The sequence below is a fragment of the Psammomys obesus genome, unplaced genomic scaffold (assembly GCF_907164565.1).
Source record: "Psammomys obesus unplaced genomic scaffold, mPsaObe1.curated_primary_1811, whole genome shotgun sequence".
Lineage (NCBI taxonomy): Eukaryota > Metazoa > Chordata > Mammalia > Rodentia > Muridae > Psammomys > Psammomys obesus.
In genome coordinates this window covers 10,493,594-10,513,716 of record NW_026589137.1, presented here as the reverse complement: position 1 = coordinate 10,513,716, position 20,123 = coordinate 10,493,594, and the positions used below count along the sequence as shown (strand labels likewise).

Sequence of the window (20,123 nt, the reverse complement as noted above, 5' to 3'; positions counted from 1 at the left end):
ATTTTTTTTCAGCTAAAAAAATACTTTGGAGTAAGGAATTTGTGTAATGTGCTGTTTCTTATATAGAAACAATAAAATTTTATAAGAATATTTCTCTAAATTGCCTTTTTATACCCCTCTTAATTTGACTTAATTATAGTCTTCTCCAAGGCACTAAATTCTGCATCTGATCTCTTCTTAATATCTGCTGCCTTTCAAAATGATTTCTGCAGCCCATTTGAAAGGTAGCTCATGTTTTCCTAAAACAGTGTTTTAGTTTGTAAAGTGATTCTATAGCACGAGGCAGTCTCTTCTACAATAACCAGCACAGAAGGCGTACACCGTTTCTTGCTCTCTGTGACAAGCCCTATCACTGACCTTCAAATGTTCATTACTTAAACTAAAGCTCACTTATTTTAACTATGGGAAAAAATGTGTACTTGACCCACGTACTAATCTGTCATAACAAAGAGAAGAGAAATATACAAATACCTGAATTTGTTATGAATTAATCTCCAACTCAGCTATCAAAAATGTCTATCTTACTGAAGAATACTAAAGGCAAACCTAAGAAATCCTCAAAAACTGCATACTTTCTTCCATCCACAGTCAAATAAAGGAGGAAACAAAAAAAAGGAAAAAAGACAGAAACCCTGTTTGAGATAGCAATGCAAAAATATACCTAATATTTTAAAGAAAGAAAACCCCAAAAGCTGTATGTGCTACAAAAAAAAAGAAAGAAAGAAAAAGAAAAAGAAAAGAAAAAAAAATCAGTGATCTAAAATAACAAAACAGGATCTTCTTAACGAACGCCATTCTCCTACCCGTTACCATGATGCACTTAACTCACAATGTTGAAGCTTCACCATGGCAACGGAAACTATCATCATAAAATAGTACAGTAAAAGAGATAGCTAGACCAAGAAGGTGTAGGGTCTCCTGGGAAGAGGTCTGCAGAGAGGCCCAGTGACTGGTTGTGCGGCTCAGTGTCAGGAATAATGGTTGTATGGCGGAAGGGGATGCCCAATGCCATTTTGGAAGTGATGATGCTGGCGGTGAGCAAGGTATTCAGCATAACTCAAGGTCATCTTTTCACTGCGGTACCTGAAAGAGAGTTCGGGAAGAAAAGTTACATCAAGAAATAGATGACATGCTATTATCAGAGGTAGGAGGGCCCAAAGAGATCATTTTACCATCATGGGAAACAAGAAGCCCTGAGAGAAGCAATTACTTGTCCAAATTCAGAGTTGGTAAGTAGCAAAGCTGAGACCAGAACACAGGAATCCAAACTCTGAGTCAGGGTTCTTTTTGTTCTACTACTCCTTGTTTAAAGTGCTGCAGAAATGACATTACCCCTTTCACTCTATTTGCTAGCAGAAGAAACAAGGAAGAGCCAATCTTTTACTGTCATGTATATATCTCCACCATATATACATCTCATTCTTTGGCCTACTTTTCTTCAAAGACCTTCCATCTCTTCCCCCTTTACTATTCCTTTCTTTGTGTACCTATCTTGGGTTTTGGCACTATGTGACAACATACGGGTACTGGAAAATTCTCTTTTGCTTATATCTAGTTATTTTACCATTGCGTTATTTTTCAAGAGAGGAATCCTAAGTCTCTCCCTTCAGTCTCCTTCTTATTTTATCAGTTGCTCAGGGTTCCTTCGTTCTGTCAATGTTCTTTCATGGCTGTCAGAGGCTGGTTTGGCTTCTGCTGGAACTTTTCATCATGGTGTCACTTGCCACTTGTTCTGTAGTGTCATGGGTTATATACTTCCACATGTCTCTGGTTCTGTCCCTGATTCTCAGATGGCTTCTTATCTCTTTGACAGTTGATCCTATTCCTACATTGTAGGCTTTTCCCAGGTTCTAACATTTGCAATTTAGACTTTACACTCTGTTCTCCTCAGTACACTGGGATCTTTCCTTACAGCTTCAACTTTGACCTGCTCACAGATTATTCCAGGCTATCAGCTGTATCATGAACTTTATACATATACACTTCAGTGGCATGTTAGACAGTTGTATGCAGACATAACTCAAATCCAGGATTAAACATAACCTAAGTCTTATTTTGTGATCCCTCCATTTTTTTCAAGTGATGACTTTGATCCTTTTATCTTGCCTCCCTTATGCCTAAATGATGGTAACATACATCATTTCTTCCACAACATGCCCCTCTCTGTCTTAGCTTCCCTATCCTGCTGTCACAGCTCAAGTTAAAAGCCAATACTATATTTAGTTTAGACTGCTGCAGTTTCTTAGATTTCCTGCATCATGTACCAGTCCTAACCTTATACTTCACAGGGTTTTTTTTTTGTTTTAATTATTATTATTTATTACAATTTATTCAATTTGTTTCTCAGCTGTGAACCCTCCCTAGTTTCTTCCCAATCCCATCCTCGGTCCCTCTTCTCCCCTTTGCCCCTCCACTAAAACACTGATAGGGGAGTACCTCCTCACCTTCTATCTGACCCTAGCCTATAAGGTCTCATCAGGACTGGCTGCACTGTCTTCATCTGTAGCCTGGCAAATTGCACCCTTCAGGGGGATGTGATCAGAAAGCCTGTCACTGAGTTCTTGTCAGAGACAGTCCTTGTAACCCTTACTAGGGAACCCACTTGGACACTGAGTCTATGGGCTACATCTGTGCAAGGGTTCTACGTTATGTCCAAGAAGGGTCCTTGGTTGGAGTATTCATCGCAGAAAAGATGCCTAGGCCCAGATTTCTTGGTTCTGTTGCTCTCCTTGTGGAATGCCTATCCCCTCCAGGTCTTTCTACCTCCTCCTTTTGTAAAATTCCATGCATTTTGCCCAAAGTTTGGTCATGAGTCTCAGCATCTACCTCAATACCTTGATAAGTAGAGTCATTCAGAGGCCGTCTGTGGTAGGCTCCTGTCCTGTTCCTGTCTTTAGCTTCTGAGGTCTATTTGCCCTTCTGAATGAGGATTGAGCTTCTTCCCTACAGTCTTACTTGTTATTTAGCTTCTTTAGGAGTAGAGATTTTAGTATGTTTATCCTATATTATATGTCTAATAACCATTTATGAGTGACTATATACCATGTGTGTCTTTCTGCTTCTGGGTTACCTCACTCAAAATGATCTTTTCTAGTTCCCACCATTTGCCTGCAAATTTCATGATTTTCTTGTTTTTAACAACTGAGTAGTATTCCACTGTGTAAATGTAACACAGTTTCTGTATCCATTTCCCCATTGAGGGACATCTGGTTGTTTTCAGATTCTGGCTATTATGAATAGTGAGTGCTGCTACAAACAAGGTTGAGCAAATGTCCCTATTGTATAGTTGAGCATATTTTGGGTAGATGCCTAGGAGTGGTATAGCTGAATCTTGAGGTAGCACTAATCCAAATTGTCTGAGAAAGGACCAGAATGATTTTTAAAGTGGTTATACAAGATTACATTCCTACCAGCAATGGAGGAGGGCTGCCCTTTCTCCACATCCTTTCCAGCATGGATTGTCACTTGAGTTTTTGATCTTAGCCATTCTGATGGGTGTAAGGTGAAATCTCAGGGTTGTTTTGATTTGCATCTCCCTGATGACTTAGGATGTAGAACATTTCTTTAAGTGTTTCTCTGCCATTCGATATTCTTTTATTGAGAATTCTCTGTGTAGCTCTATACCCTATTTTTTTAATTGGATTACTTGGTTTGCTGGTGTTTAACATCTTCAGTTCTTTATATATTCTGGATATTAGGCCTCTGTCAGATATAGGGTTAGTGAAGATCTTTTTCCCAGTCTGTAGGCTGTTGTTTTGCTCTGATGACAGTGTCCTTTGCTTTAGGGAAGTCTTTTCATATTCATGAGGTCCCATTTATTGATTGTTGCTCTTAGAGCCTGTGCTGTTGGTGTTCTGTTCAGGGAGTTGTCTCCTGTGCCAATGAGTTCAAGGATCTTCCCCACTTTTTTTTTTTCTAACATGCTTAGTTCTATTTGTTTTTCTGCTGAGGTCTTTGGTCCACTTGAACTTTACTTTTGTGCAGGGTGACAAATATGGATCTATTTGCATTTTTCTACTTGTAGACCTCTAGTTAGTCCAGCACCATTGTTGAAGATGATATCTTTTTTCCACTGTATTGTTTTGGCTTCTTTGTCAAAAATCAAGTATCTGTAGATGTGAGTTTATTTCTGGGTCTGCTATTAAATTCCATTGATCCTCTAGACTGTTTCTCTACCAGTATCATGCAATTTTTATTACTACTGCTCTACAGTACAGCTTGAGATCAGGGATGACGATACCTCTAGAAAATCTGTTATTGTACAGGTGCGTTTTACCAATTTTGGGTTTTTTTTGTTTGTTTGTTTTTCCATATGAAATTGAGAATTGTTCTTGCACGTTCTGTATAGAATTGTGTTGGCATTTTCATGGGAACTGCATTGAATCTATAGATTGTTTTTGGCAGGATGGCCATTTTCACTATGTTAATCCTACCAATCCATGAGCATGGGAGATCTTTCCATCTTCTGATATCTTTTTCAATGTCTTTCTTCAGAGACTTGAAGGTTTTGTTTGTTTGTTTGTTTTTGTTTTGTTTGTTTTCATATAGGTCTTTCAGACCAAGGTACTTTATATTCGTTGCTATTGTAAAGGCTGCTGTTTCCCTAATTTATTTCTCAGCCCTTTTACTTATGTACACAGGAGGGCTTCAGATATTTTTTTTTGAGTTAATTTTATATCCAGCCACTCCGCTAAAGGCATTTATCATCTGAAGGAGTTCTCAGGTTGAATTTTGGGGGTACTCATGTATACTATGATACAATCTGTAAATAGTGATACTTTGACTTCTTTTGTTTCCAATGTGTATTCCCTTGATCTCCTTTCGTTGTCTTATTGCTCTATCTAGGACTTCAAGTACTATGTTAAAGAGATACAGAGAGAGTGGACAGCCTGTCCATTTAGTTTGATTTGGCTATAGACTTGTTGAATATTGCCTTTACTATGTTTAGGTGTGTGACTTGTATCCCTGATTTCTCTAAGACTTTAAACATGAATGGGTGTTGGATTTTGTCAAATGCTTTCTCGGGATCTAAGGAGATGATCATGTTTTTTTTTCCCCCCCCTTCTCTTTGTTTATGTGGTAAATTACATTAATGGATTTCTATATATTGAACCTACCCTGCATGCCTGGGATGAAGCCTACTTGGTCATTGTGGATGATGTTTTTTATGTATTCTTGGATTAGGTTTGCAAGTATTTTATTGAGTATTTTTGTGTCAATATCCATAAGAAAGACAGGTCTGAAATTCTATTTTTTTGTTAGGTTTTGTGTGGTTTAGGTATCAAGGTGACTGTGGCCTCATAGAATGAGTTTGGTAATGTCCTTTCTGTCTCTATTTTGTGGAATAGTTTGAAGAGTACTGGTGTTAGCTCTTCTTTGAAGGTAAGGCAGAATTCAGACCATCAGGCCCTGGGCATTTTTTTTTCAGGGAGACTTTTGATGATTGCTTTTATTTCCTTACAGGATATAGGCCTTTTCAATCTATTTACGTGATCTTGCTTTAGCCTTGGTAAGTTGAATCTATCAAGAAAATTGTCCATTCCATTTATATTTTCAAATTTTGTGTCATATAGGCTTCTGAAGTAAGACCTAATGATTCTTTGAATTTCCTCAGTGTCTGTCATTATGTTCCCCTTTTCATTACTGTTTTTGCTGATTTGGATAGTTTCTCCTGTGTTTTAGTTAGTTTGGCTAAGCTTTTGTCTATCTTGTTGACTGTCTTAAAGAACCAGCTCTTGGTTTCTTTGATTCTTTGAGTTGTTTTATTTGTTCCTAATTTACTGATTTCAGTCCTGAGTTTGATTATTTCAAACCATCTATTCCTCTGGGTATGTCTGCTTCTTTTTCTTTTTCTAGGGCTTTCAGGTGTGCTGTTAAGTTGCTTGTATGAGGTGTCTCAAACTTCTTTCTGGAGACACTTAGTGATATCAACTTTCCTCTTAGCACTGCTTTCATTGTGTTCCATCAGTTTAGGTACGTTGTACCTTCATTTTCATTGAATTTTAGGCACTCTCAAATGTCTTTTTTTTTTTTAAATTTCTTCTCTGATCCAGCTGTCACTGAGCACAGAGTTGTTTAGTTTCTAAATATGTATAGGCTTGTTATTTTTTGTTGTAGTTGAGGTCTAGTGTTAGGCCATGATTGTCTGATAGGATACAAGGGATTATTAAGATCTTTTTGTATCTGTTGAGGCTTGCTTTGTATCCAAGTATATGGACAGTTTTGGAGAAGGTTCTATGGGGTGCTGAGAAGAAAGTATACTCTTTTGAATTTGGGTGAAAAGTTCTGTAGACATCTACTAGGTCCATTTGATTTAGGACCACTGTGTCATTATATCCTTATTTAGTTTCTGTCTAGATAATCTGTCCCTTGGTGGGAGTAGAGTGTTGAAGTCTCCCATGGTTTAGGTGTTGGGATTGATGCGTGGTTTGAGCTTTAATAATGTTTCATTTACAAATGCTGGTGCTCTTGTATTTGAGGCATAGATGTTCAGGATTGTGTTGTCCTCCTGCTGGATTTTTACTTTGATGAGAATGAAGTTCCCCTCCTCATCTTTTTAATTAATTTCAATTGAAAGTGTATTTTATTATGTATTAGGATAGCTACTCCAGCTTGTTTTCTGGCTCTGTTTTCTTGAAAAACATTTTTACAGCCCTTTACACTGAGGTAGTGTCTGTCTTTGTCCAGAAGTGTTTTTCCTTTTTTTTTTTTAAGGGTGTTTTTTTTTTAATTTTTAATTTTTATTTTTAAATTTACTTACTTTGCATCCCACCTTTAGCCCCCTCCCTCATGCCCTGCCAATTCCACTCTCTTTCACTCTTTTCCTTCTAGGCTCCTCCTGCAGTCCACTGATAGGGGAGGTCTTCCTCTCCTTCCACCTGACCCTAGCCTATCAGGTCTCATCAGTACTGGCTGCACTGTCATCCTTTGTGGTCAGGTAAGGCTGCCCCCACCTCAGGGGGAGGTGATCAAAGAGCCTGCCACTAAGTTCATGCCAGAGACAGCCTCTGTTCCCCTTACTAGGGAACTCACTTGGAGACTGAGCTGCCATGGGCTACATCTGTGCAGGGGTTCTAGGTTATCTTCATGAATGGGTCCTTTTTTTCAGTATCAGTCTTAGAAAAGACCCCTGGGCCCATATTTCTTGGTTCTGTTGCTCTCCTTGTGGTGCTCCTGACCCTCCAGGTCTTTCTTTCTTTTTTTTTAAATTTTTTATTTAACTTTTATTAATTACACTTTATTCATTTTGTATCCCCCCATAAGCCCCTCCCTTCTCCCCTCCTGGTCCCACCTTCCCCCCCCATTCTGCATGCATGATGCCCCTCCCCAAGTCCACTGATAGGGGAGGTCTTTCATTTCCCCCTTCTTTCATAAGATTTCCTGCACTCTGTCCAAAGTTTGGCTATGAATCTCAACATCTGGTTTATTACCATTTTGGGTAGAGTCTTTCAGAGGCCCTCTATGATAGGCTCCTGTCCTGTTCAATGATTCTCCTTCTTCCGATGTCTATCCCATTTGTCTTTCTGAATGATGAATGAGCCTCTTACCCAGGGTCCTCATTCTTGTTTAGCTTCTTGAGGTATACAGTTTTTAGTATGATTATCCTATATTGTATGTCTAATATCCACTTATAAGTGAGTATATATCATGTATGTCTTTTTGCTTCTGGGATAAGAGGTGTGTTCCTTGGCTGTTGCAGTATTTTGGATCCTGATTCTGCAACCATTCTGTCGGTCTGTGTCTTTTTATTGGAGAGTTGAATCTATTGATTTTGACAGATAATAGTGACCAATGAATGTGAGTTCCTTTTATTATGGAGTTGGTGTTAATAGTGTGTTTTTGTGCTTGTTTTGATTTTTTTTTTGTTGTGAGGTTATCTATATCCTGTGTTTTCTTGGGTGTAGTTGATTTCATTAGATTGGAGTTTTCCTTCTAGCATCTTCTGTAGGGCTGGGTTGCTGTGTAGATATTAAATTTAGTTTTTTTCAGGGACTATTTTCTTTCCTCCGTCTATGTTTATTCAAAGCTTTGCTGGGTATATTAGTCTGTGTTGGCATCTGTGGTCTCTTAGAGTCTGCCCAGTTCCTTCTGGCTTTCATAGTCTCTGTTGGGAAGTCTGGTATGATTCTGATAGGTCTACCTTTCTATGTTACTTGACCTTTTTCCCTTGCTGCTCTTAATATTTTTTCTTTGCTCTGTAAATTTAGTGTTTTGACTATGATGTGACATGTGGAGTTTCTTTTCTTGTGTAGTCAATTTGGTTTTCTGTAAGCCTCTTGTATGTTCAAGGGCATCTCTTTCTTTAAGTTGAGAAATTTTTTTTCCATGATTTTCTTGAAAATATTTTCTGGACCTTGGATCCTGGAATCTTCTTTTTCATCTATTCCTATTATTCTTAGATTCTTTTTTTTTTTTTCATGGTGTCTTTGATATCTTGGGTGTTTTGTGTTCATAACTTTTCTGATTTTACTTTTTCTTTGAGAGATGTATCAATTTCTTCAAGTTTATCTTCAGTTTCTGATATTCTCTCTTCCATCTCTTGTATTCTGTTGGTGATGCTTATCTTTGTGGTTCCTGATCTTTTCCCTAAGTTCTCCAGCTCCAGGGTTTTCTGTTTTTGTTTTCCTTATTGATTCTAATTCTGTTCCCATGTCCTGCACTATTTCCTTCATCTGTTTGAATGTGGATTCCTGTCTTTCCATGATGGCATCTATTTACTTGTTTCCTTTTTATGTGCCTTTAATAACAGGAATAAGCATAGATTTAAAATAATTTTGCCATGATTAAAATAGCAATTGATTTTTGGGGTTGTTGGTGAAGCCATCATGTTCTGATTTTTGTTGGATGTGTTCTTATGCTGGCCTCTAACCATCTGATGGTCTGTAGACTTCACTGTTTGTTCCTGGAACCTGTACTGCAGACTGGGTCCGTCTGTCTCTGGAGTCTGGAGTATTCTTCAGCAAGATGAGAGAGGTCCACCAGTTTGAGAGTGGGTGTTGGTGTTTCGTATGCAGCTAAGGGAGGCAGGTTCCAGGCACAAGTGTGCAAGGGCAGGAGTGAGCATGGGAGTGTGCCTGCCTGGAAGGGTAGAGTTTTAGGGAGCAGCTTTTAGTGCATTGTGTGGTGCAGATGTGGTTCATGGGAGCAGTGCGCATGTGCACGTGCAGGTGCTCTGAATGGCTCAGTGTTCCACAGTGAGCTAGTGCTCCAAGTGCTCAGATCTGCCTGAGCTGCACCATCTTGGCTCCAGAAATTGTTTTCAGGAATTGTTTGGCTGGATTCCACTGGGAAACCCACACAACAGGGCTTTCAATATTGAGAAGGCTGCCCCAGGGAATTCCTATGCTGCCCACAGTGGGTGGGTGGGATCCAATGTCTGGTGGCTAGTGTAGAGAGATCCAGGATCTGGAGGCTCTGTACGCATTCTCTCACAGATGCACTCACTTGCAGGCATGTGTGGTACGCACAGAGGGTCCATGTGCACTCACTTGCAGGTGTATGCAATAAGCTCAGAGGTCCAAAGTTTTCTACTCTCAGACTTGGGTCCCCTGTTTGGCTGTTAGAGTAAGGAGTCCCAGTACCTGGGGTCATGCACTCTCTGCAGTTGCAGCTGCTAGAAAGCCACCTGAGCATGTGAAGGTGCAACTGAAAGTGCAGGGGGTCAATAGTTCGCCACCCTCAGACCCCAGAGAGATTCACAGGGGCATGGATCCAATCTGCCCCAGCTCACGGGTTGTCCCCTCTAGCCCGGGAAGCCTCAAAGTCGATGCTCTGGCTTCAGCTGCCAATCCACTCACCAGTTTTGAAGTTTTGGATCCTCGGCTCTTCAGAAACAGTGTGCATCAACTTGGAGTCTCTCTGTATAATTCTTATACCTTGTTAGGTAACTCCTTCTTTAGGTTCAGGAAATTTTTCTTCACTGATTTTGTTGAAAACATTTTTTGTTCCTTTTCTTTGAGTTATTTTTTTCTTTTATTATTTTTTCTCTTACTATTCTTATTGCTCATAAATTTGGTCATGTGGTCTAAGGCTAGGGATGAGAGTCAAGTTGATTTTTTTTTAAGATAGGATCTCTCTACATAGTCCTGGAATTCACTATGTAGACCAAGCTGGCCTTGAAATCATAGAGCTTCATCTGCCTCAGTTTCCTGAATGCTGGGATTAAAGGCTTGTACCACCATACCTGGCCTGGAGTACATTTTTTAAAATCCTATAATGGACATTAAATGCCTATAGAATCAGGAACAAATTGCTTAGGTTGGAATGTCAAGTCTTCCATGGTCTGTTTCAAACTACCTTCTGGACCCCATTTTCCTTTAATGATATTTCTTATGTGCACTGAAAAACCAGCTAAATCATAATGCTTCTTATTCCTTAAAATTGGCTTTGTACTTCACTACCTACATGCTTTGATTTACAGTACATCTTCAGGGAATCCCTTTCCTCCCTCATTTTCTACCTGTCAAATAGTCTACCCATTCTTCAAGCCTAGCCTTAAATCAATCTCCTCTTTGAAGTCTTCTGTTACGTGCTGACTTCCTGGAGTTCCTCTTCCCCAGCATTATGATCCTACATACCCATAATATTCTTCCTTGTAGTAGTAATTATTTTCATTCATGCCTTCTATTCTCCTCAAACTATAAACTTGGGGAGAGCAGACATGGGGACATTCCCAAATTTGTAACTCTGCAGAGCTAAGAATAATCCATTTTTAGCTGCAAACATGTAATGCAATTTTCTGGAATTGAAATAAATGGAAACAGTAACCAATTTTCTTAAAATGTTTGATACTATTCTTCTTAAGTAAGTATCCCTATTACTCCATGATGAAATTTATTCAGCATTCAAGTTCAGCTCAATTGTGTTTTTCAATACGTTTTCATAGTAGACTCCTAACACCGCCAAAATTGTAAGGTTTAATTTAAATTTTAGGACTGCTTATCAGAATCCTGGTGTTCTGTTAGGCGATGTCAAAAGCTAGTGAATTCTGGTATTTTCTCCAATAAGGTAGTTTAAAGTCTCATGGGGTTGGTTGTACAAAGCCAGAATAACCACATGGAGCTAAAGATGGAAAGGATGGTCTCATATATCATGCAGTATTTAATGCCAAGCAGAGTTCCAATGTATCCACTCTCAGTATGGCTCTGCCACTTGTTTCTACTAGTTTAGACAAGAGAACCAAGTGTAGCTTGAAAGTCTAAAAAAATCAAATTTATAGACATACACTTGGATGTGTACTCATTAGTCCTGTGCTACAAAATGCCATCACAGTACCTGGTCAGCTTTATGGTTTTCCTGAATTCATTAGTAATTGGAGCTTTGTATCCTCCTTTTCTCAGTAAGGAGTCTATGGTCTGAATATGGTCCCATCCTGTGGAGAGGCAATCAGATAAAATATCAGTCAAGCGCTTGGTACAACGTGCCTCCGGTTAAATAAAAAAAAAAAAAAAAAGACTTTGTAGAGATCAGCTATCATTGTCACCAAATGTCATCAACTCCTTTGGTCCTAAAAACTGTCATACAGAATAGCTAAGATTTTATTTTTGTGCTGACTCAGGTTCATCACCACATGCCTTAAGTTATCTAAGAAACCATTCAGTCATGTCTCTGTAACAAGTCACAACTACTATACACTTCCCCAGTGGTCATACATTCAAAGGGGAAGGAAAGCTTAAATAAATAAAACATGATTGTGTCAACTCACTACTATGTGGGGCTTCCATATGGTAAATGCTGGTCTTAATGGTATCTTCTATACTCAATAACCTATATTTATGTGAAATACTCAATGGCATTTTATATTATTTCTGACATGAATGCTATTCTATTATCCTTAAGAGGTCGATGATCCTGTAGTATGAAGACATTTTATAAAGTAGTTTAAATAAATCTTCATGTGACTGCCTTAAAGATTAATATTTTCTCTCACATTTATATGAAAAAACATGGTAAAAGTAAATATTTTTTCAAAAGATAAGCTTCATAGAATTTTTAAAAAGTCATTCGTTTGAACTAATGTGAAACTAGAATTTGGTAGTGGCTAGGAAGGACTAAAAACTATAGTGAAGTTGTTTGATGTTACCATATTGGTTCATAAAGATGTATGACTTATCTGTGAAACAAGAAAATTATTTTTGGTTATGAAGTGTAGGGTAAACATAAAATACTCCATGTATTTACAATGCTCCCAATCTTAATGAGAAACTTAATTTCACTATTGGCAGAATGAGTAATGGCAATCACATAAGATGAATGACATGGCCGCCTCTAAACCTAAGGCCTGTTAATGCCACCATGATAATTACTGTACATTGGTGCATGGAAAATTTTTCTTCCAAAGTAGTAATAAACTAAAATAAACCACAACTTTTATTAATCTGTGCCATTTTAAAAGTATGAATTTATGAGTATGCTGTCAAATATCACTGCAAAGATACAGATTCAATATGAGTAATTCTCCAATTTGAGACAGACATTGCAGTGGCAGTGATGTAAGATTTGGTTATTATAATTTAGTGATGATCACTTATCAGACATAACTGCAAGGTCAGTTACTGCATTGCAGCTTGTTTAAAATCTTCACTAGATCATATGAAATAAAGTACAATGACCTTGCTCCTTTGCAACCTCCGGTAGGTAGGTGGCGGTGCGTTTTGATCCTTTTTCATTGATGAATTCTATTCTAATGCCATGCACACCCACCTGAAAGAAATTGGCAGTTTTATTAGTACAGACTTTTTTCATAGAAACAGAAAGAAAAGCTTATAATTTAACTTTCAATGTAATTCCCTTCCCCTTTTTATTGATTTTTATTTTTCTCAGAGCCAAGGACCAAACCCAGGGATTTGTATTCGCTAGACAAGTACATTGAGCTACATTCACAATCCTTTCCCCTTGTTTAAGTATGTATCAGTTTTCTCTTTTCCAATGTTTTGATTTTGGATTGAAAGGCCCGTATAACATCCATAGAGACTGAAAAAACACTGACTTGCATGTATCCAACATACACCAGGCTATGCTATTTTGTTTAGAAATCTGAAAAAAACCTATATGCATAGAGTAGGATAGTTGATGGCAAGAAACTTGCCACAACTCCCAACTTGGAATAAAGAAGCTACTTCAATTAGATAGCAAAAAACCCATGCAGTCATATTCACAACCTCAGATTATAACCCCAAACTTCTTGTGCTGACTCCGTCTTGAGCTTTAGTTCCTTTTAAACTTTAACTCATATGTAGGCAAACCAACACTGTCTGATAAGCCTAAAAAGGCAATACATGAGGATCATATATTTGAGGCTAACCTATGCTACACAGTGAGCTCCAGGGTAGCTTGTACTACACAGTGAGACACTGATTTAAAAAGAATAAAAAGACTAAAAAAGAATGAAAACAATCAGACTGTAAGTTGTATACTATCTTTCAATGTATCAGCAATAAAGACTTCAAATTATTCTGGGACAGGGCATTTTTGTAGTTTATTGTCATAGCCTGGGAACCACTGTAACATTTTAAAGTGTGACACTTTTGGCAATACCCAAAAAGGAGGCCTGTGGGAAGATATGCCACTACCATATTGTTTTATTTTTATTTATTTTTTGTTTTTAAGCAAACCAATGTGCTCTCCTTTCAATTAGCATATAATCAAAAGGAAGCTGTCCTTTCCCCTCATAGAATAGTGCACAAGGCAGAAAAAAAATATTCAATTTTCTTAACTCCCTTGTAAACACTGATAATAAAAGTGAAAAATTTAAAAGCACAATCGTGCTATTCCAATCTTCCATATCTATAGGTGCTTCAGAACAAGAGTTCACAAGAGGAGTATAAGGCTATGTAAACTATTGGAGGGCAGGTGTAAACGCAGCACACACTATTCCCAGGACAGAGGCTTCCTTTTAGAGTAGATGAGGGATGACAGAGACTTTTGCACTTTCCATATGTGTATACATGTTAAGGTTTAGAGGAAAGGTGCCAGTGACAACCTCTTTTGTTATTTCTGCCCTTAGGTACAAGTTTTTTAGTTTTCCACAGTATGAAATGTCCCCTGGGAAATGGATTGCATCCTGTGTTCTAACATATACCCCTTGCACCTGTCATATCTCTTGAGCAATTACCATTTATTATTATTATTATTATTAAAGCATATCCCTGTGGTTATTCTATCTACTCAATATAAATATTCCTATGAATATCCTCTTGTTAAAAATGCAAACAAGACAGCCGTTTAAAAATCATCACAGTAAGGCCTCTCAGACCCCATGGGATGTGAGTGTGGATAGCTGAGAGAAAATATGAATGTTTAGTTACCATATATTTCCAGGATGAAGGGTATCTACCTATCACCCCAATGTCAGACAGAACACTGAGGCAATGACAAATTTGATACTTTCTCTATACTAATTTCCTGATCGGTGACTCCGAAAGTTTATTTTTTGACAATATCAGATGCTTCATAATTTATTTCTTCAAAATACACAGGTAATTTATGCACCATCATTCACTGGAGTGAATTTTGAATCTACCTCTTTTTATCAAAAATCTGTCATGTTAAAATTGAAAAAAAATTTGGTGTGATTAAGATGTCTAGTCAAAACTTTGAGATGGGTTCCTTATCTGCACAATGAACAATACTTTCCTGTCTTGGGGTAAGGAAGGGAATGAAAACTTAAACTGAATTGCAGTACAGATCATGTTTTAGAAAAGGAGCACCTCCTAATGGCAATTTTTATCCTAGTTAAACTAGATAATTTCTAATAACCATGCAAACTCTGACAAATTACAAGCCTCCTTATTGGGGAAAAAATCACTAGTCAGGTGGAGGGGTAGTTTAGACATCTAAATCCTTTCTTTATAAGAGCACATTCTTTTTGATAGAAATCTCTGAGATTTTTAAATCCTTGTAATTTAGTAATTAAAATAGGCTTACTCTAATTGTATGGTATATACATTGTTTCTTGAAAAACCTGTTTATATGAGATCAAAATTTAAGGACATGTTTATTTACTTTTGTATTATTGTGAGAAAGCCCAGACATCAAATTTGATTAAGAAAAAAAAAAAAAACCTTTCTGGGTTTAATGGAGAGTTCCTATGGTGATTTTAAAGTAAATGTGTTATGTGAAGCAACAATTTCACTAGGTCAGAAAGATATTCTACAAACAAGTCAGCCCAAACTAGGATGACTGAGGTTTCAACTAACAGAACCACAAGAATGGGAATAATATTCTTTTTGGTACTTGTTAAGCAATAGCTTTTTCATCATGCTTGGAACACAGATGCCAACAAATAGTTACATTGAAGAATCTAAAGCAGAAGAGTGAACACTGAACACTGGTATTCTGTGAAAAGCAACCAATTCTGATTAACCTGTGGAAATCACTGGCTTTGCAAACTAAGTCTTCTTTACTGAAAAGAATGCCATTGATTGAATATGAAAAGTAGTCCCTGGTAAGCTCCTGTATATGAACACTTGTCTCCAGCTGGTGACCATTAGAATGTGGAGACTTGCACTTTCTCAAAAAATTGGGAATAGCACTACCTCAGGATCCAGCTATACCACTGCTAGGCATATACCCAAAAGATGTCCCAACGTTCAACAAGGACATTTGCTCAATTATGTTCATAGCAGCTTTATTTGTAATAGCCAGAATCTGGAAACAACCTAGATGTCCATCAACAGAGGAATGGATACGGAAATTGTGGTATGTTTACACAATGGAATACTAAAGCAAATCATGAAATTTGCAGGCAAATGGTGGGAACTAGAAACGATCATCCTGAATGAGGTAACCCAGAACCAGAAAGATAAGAATGGTATAAACTCATTTATAAGCGTATATTAGCCATATTGTATAGGATAGCCATCTAAAGACCTAAAAAAGCCAAACACTAAGGAGGACCTTAGGGAGGATGCTTAAATGTCATTCAGAATGGCAAAAAAGGATAGACATCAAAAGCAGTGGAAGAGAAGAAACAGGATGGGAGTCTACTATAAAGGGTCCCCTGAAATGCTCCACCCAAAAGGGGATCCAAGCAGATGCTGAGACTTACAGCAAAACTTTGGGCAGCAAACAGGGAGTCTTATGGAGGAGGAGGAGGAGGAGGAGGAGGAGGAGGAGGGGTGATAGAAGGACAGGGAGGGGACAGAAGCCCCACAAGGAGAACAAGAAAACTAAAAAATCTGAGCCCAGAGAGTCTCGCAGAGACTGATACACCAAAGGAAGATCATGCATGGAGAGGACTTAAACCACCTGCTCAGATGTAGCTGATTGGCAGCTCAGTCTTCATGTGGGTTCCCTAGTAAGGGGAGCCAGGGCTACCTCTGTCATGAACTAGGTCGCCTGCTCTTTGATCACTTGCCCTTGGCAATGCAGACTTACCAGGCCACAGAGGAAGAAGATCCAGGCAGTCCTGATGAGACTTGATAAGCCCTGGCAAAGGAGGAGAACTCCCCCTTTCAGTGGACTAGGGGAAAGGGATAGGGAGGAACAGGGATGGAGGGTGGGACTGCGAGGAATTAAGGGTGGGGGCTTCAATCGGGATATATAATGAATAAATTGTAATAAAATAAAATAAAATAAAATTAAAGAAAAGAATGTGGAGCCTTTCTAGAAGACGTAATTTAGGGTGAGGAATGAGGTTTTATAGTTTGGCCCCAGTTCTTGTTCTCTACCTGCCTGCTTCCTAATTGCTGATGCAATGTGAGGTACTAGTTACATATTCCTGCTACCATGCTTTCCTCACTACAAGTGACTATATTCCCCATGGAACTGTAAGCAAAAATAAACACTTTCTCCCATTAAGTTGCTTTGCTGTTTTATCACAGCTATTGTAGTTATCATCAGTTACATAGAGAATTGGGATTCTCTAAAGTTAAGTCTGCTCTAAAATTACTTTAGTAACTCTCTTAGGAGAGAAAAAGAGAATGTATCTAGGCAAAGAATGACAATGAAATAGTAATATATCCCTAAGTAATTGTACCATTCTCCAAAAATATAGCCAAGTTGGTAAAAACTGGAGACTTGCAAATCTCGCTTCAAGGGACTCTGCAGGTCAGTTTCAAAATGATTAGAATGTCTGAGAAAAAAATGCTCTCAAGGTCTGTCAACTGTTGTAATATTGTTATAATCAAGACTGTACTTTTCAGGACTGGCTGCAAAGTCCTCCTCTGTGGCTTAGCAAGACTGCTCCTCCCTTGGTGGGTGGGGAGGTCAAAGAGCCTGCCATTGAGTTCCTGTCAGAAATAGTCCCTGTTCCCCTAACTATGGGAAACCAATTGGTTACTGAGCTGCCACGGGCTTCATCCCAGCAAAGGTTCTAGGTTATATCCATACATGGTCCTTGGTGGAGTGTCAGTCTCAGAAAAGACCCCTGTGCCCAGATATACTTGGTCCTTGTGGAGCTCCTACCGTTTCCACGTCATACTAATTTCCCCCTTCTTTCATATGATTCCCTGCACTCTGCCACAGGTTTGGTTATGAGTCTTAGTATCTGCTTTGATACACTGCTAGGTAGAGTCTTTCAGGGGCCCTCTGCAGCAGGCTCCTGTCCTGTTACTTGATTTCTCCTATGTCCAATGCACATCCCATTTGTTTTTCTAAGTCCTGAAGATACCTGATAAAACAGGGTCAGATGAAAGGGAAGGAGGTCCTCCCCAATCAGTGGACTTGGAAAGGGCCAGGGAGGAGATAAGGGAGGGAGGGAGGGTTTGGAAGGAAATGAGGGAGTGGGATACAGCTGGGATACAGAGTTAATAAAATGTAACTAATAATAATAAAATAAAATTACTTTGTAACTGAAATGGTTTGGTTTAACTGGGTCAAATGGGTACAAAGGGGAGATGGATACACAATAGCACAGGCTTTTTGTGGTCAAAGAATAATGAATATCTGACATCAGAGACTTTGAATGGTCAGTATAAGAAAGGAATACAGTTAATGGATACTTGAGCAGATATAAGTGTCAGATAGTATGCAAAAATTAAAAATGGATAAAATGAAATAGAAAAAAACAAACCTAAAATTGAATAGATTAGAGATACATGTATTAAGTTTTGTCTAGCTGTAGCTTCATGAACTTAAAATAAAGCTGTTTGGAAAGAAAAAAGGACTGTACTTTTGTTATGTAGAGCTACAAATCAACTAGAGATGTAGTAAATTAAATGTAGGACTTATAGATAAGAGGATGTGGAATTAAAGAGAGCTATATCTGTGTGTGCTGAGAGAACATGAAGACCAGCTCAACAGATTTCTCTTTCATGCTAAAAAGAAAGCCATATTTATTCTGAACCATTTCATAAGCCAAATATTTTTACTAATGATATTACACAATTTTTGTTTTTAATATTGTTCAGAATGATTAAATATAGAGATTAATGTTGGACCCCCAAATATATTATCTTCATTATTCTCCAGCTGATTATCCAGTTTGGGAATTATGTACCCTCTAGTCCACTGGGCCTTGGAACCCATCATCTTTCCTCTCTTGTCCATTTCTCTGTTTGTTCATTCTATCAGAAAGCATGTGGATATAAGGCAAAGAGATACATGCAAATTAATCAATTTTGCCTCATAGTAAAAGGTTTGGAATAAGAGATTACTACTAATGGCTGAAATGAACCCTGAGACTGTCTGCAGATTTCATTTATCCTCATTATCTGGCCCCTTGTTAGAAATGTGGCTTCACTGAAAGTTATTATTCTCTAATACAGTGATCCTCAACATAAGAGCATTAAAAAAGTGCTCTCTCTCTCTTTTATAATACATGGTCCATATTATGTTCTCTACAGCAGCATAGTCAAAGCTTAACAAACCCTCTTCTATCTGTAAGGAAAATGCTCGTCCTATAATACGCTAGCAGCACTACAAAAGGGTCCTGCTTTTAACAGCGAGCTTAATCACTGAGCAGACAATCTGAGTAGGTTAAAATACGATGAAAAAAAAGTCACCTGGCCAACAGTATAATTGCCTATTATTAAATCGTGCGCCAGCTAAGCTGAATGGTCTCTATGAAACCTTTGACCACTGGGGTCTACAATTATGTGCAAAGTCCTGACACTTGAAGCTAAATCTGAACCTGAGATATTTTGGCCAAGAATGTCAAACAGTTTCTTTGGGTGTTATCTCAGCCAACAGCAGGACCACTTTCATTCATTCCTGTTTCACAACCTCATGCTCTTTCAACAGTATGGACATGTCTCACCACACTCTTTTCCAGTGAGTTCATAGTGAACAACATACAGAAATATATAGCAGGAGGTCAGAGAATTCAGAGTTGTTTGGCAGGCGTTTTTGGATGAAATCATTTGGCAAAATATACCTTATAGCTAGCAACACTTCCAGTTACTCGCCATTCTCAGAAGACTGACCTGCCAGGCTTAATATTCCAACACTATTGAAGTAAATGGAGGGACTCAATTCTTAATGAGAGAAGAAGAGATGTTTGGCACACTCCCAACTCTTTCAAGGCTTGAATTACTGATGACATACCTATCCATTTAGAAAGAAGCCTAGTATATTGTGACCAGAAACAAACAATGCACAAGATAGTCCATAGGTGTGACTCTAGTGTCTGCATCTTCCATACTTCTAGGTGGAAAAACTTGATGTTTCTTTTCTCTGAAAATATTACAGACCCACAGTGCTATATATTTTGTTCTCTAAAACCCATCACAACACAGTACATTTTGTCCCTTTCTAACTCAGCCTTTAACAACAGGGACTTTTCCTAGGGAAAGCAAATTTAACCAAAGAGATGACAATACCTCAAACCTGGGCATACATACTTCAGGTTTGTGATCTAGAATAATTCTGTGGGTAAGATTTTACTTGCAGAAGCAGATAGTGATCTGTATAGATAGTACTCAATAATTACCCCCAAACTCAGTACTACCAAAACTTTTGGCTGGACAGTGGTGGTGTACACCTTTAATCCCAGCACTTGGGAAGCAGAAGCAGATGGATATCTTTAAGTTTGAGAACAGCCTGGTTTACAGACTGAGTTCCAGAACAGCCAAGGCTGAGCTAGAGAAAGCCTGTCTCAGAAAAAAAAATTTCTAGACTGCATATTCTCTAGATTCTCTATTCAAGTTTTCAGTCATGTGGCTAGATGTATCTTTTTGCTCAAC

At 38.3% G+C, this 20,123-nt stretch overlaps 1 protein-coding gene across 1 annotated transcript in view; it reads right to left on the bottom strand.

The window, feature by feature from the left end:
- Ammecr1 (AMMECR nuclear protein 1) overlaps positions 1-20,123 on the bottom strand; it is a 179,208-nt gene continuing 159,085 nt past the window's right edge. The window contains exons 4-6 of the mRNA XM_055604997.1: positions 12,612-12,702; positions 11,275-11,371; positions 1-1,083 (exon numbers count right to left, since the gene is read on the bottom strand). Coding sequence (XP_055460972.1) covers positions 969-1,083; positions 11,275-11,371; positions 12,612-12,702 — 303 coding nt within the window. The 3' untranslated portion in view covers positions 1-968. The remainder of the gene's footprint in view (positions 1,084-11,274; positions 11,372-12,611; positions 12,703-20,123) is intronic.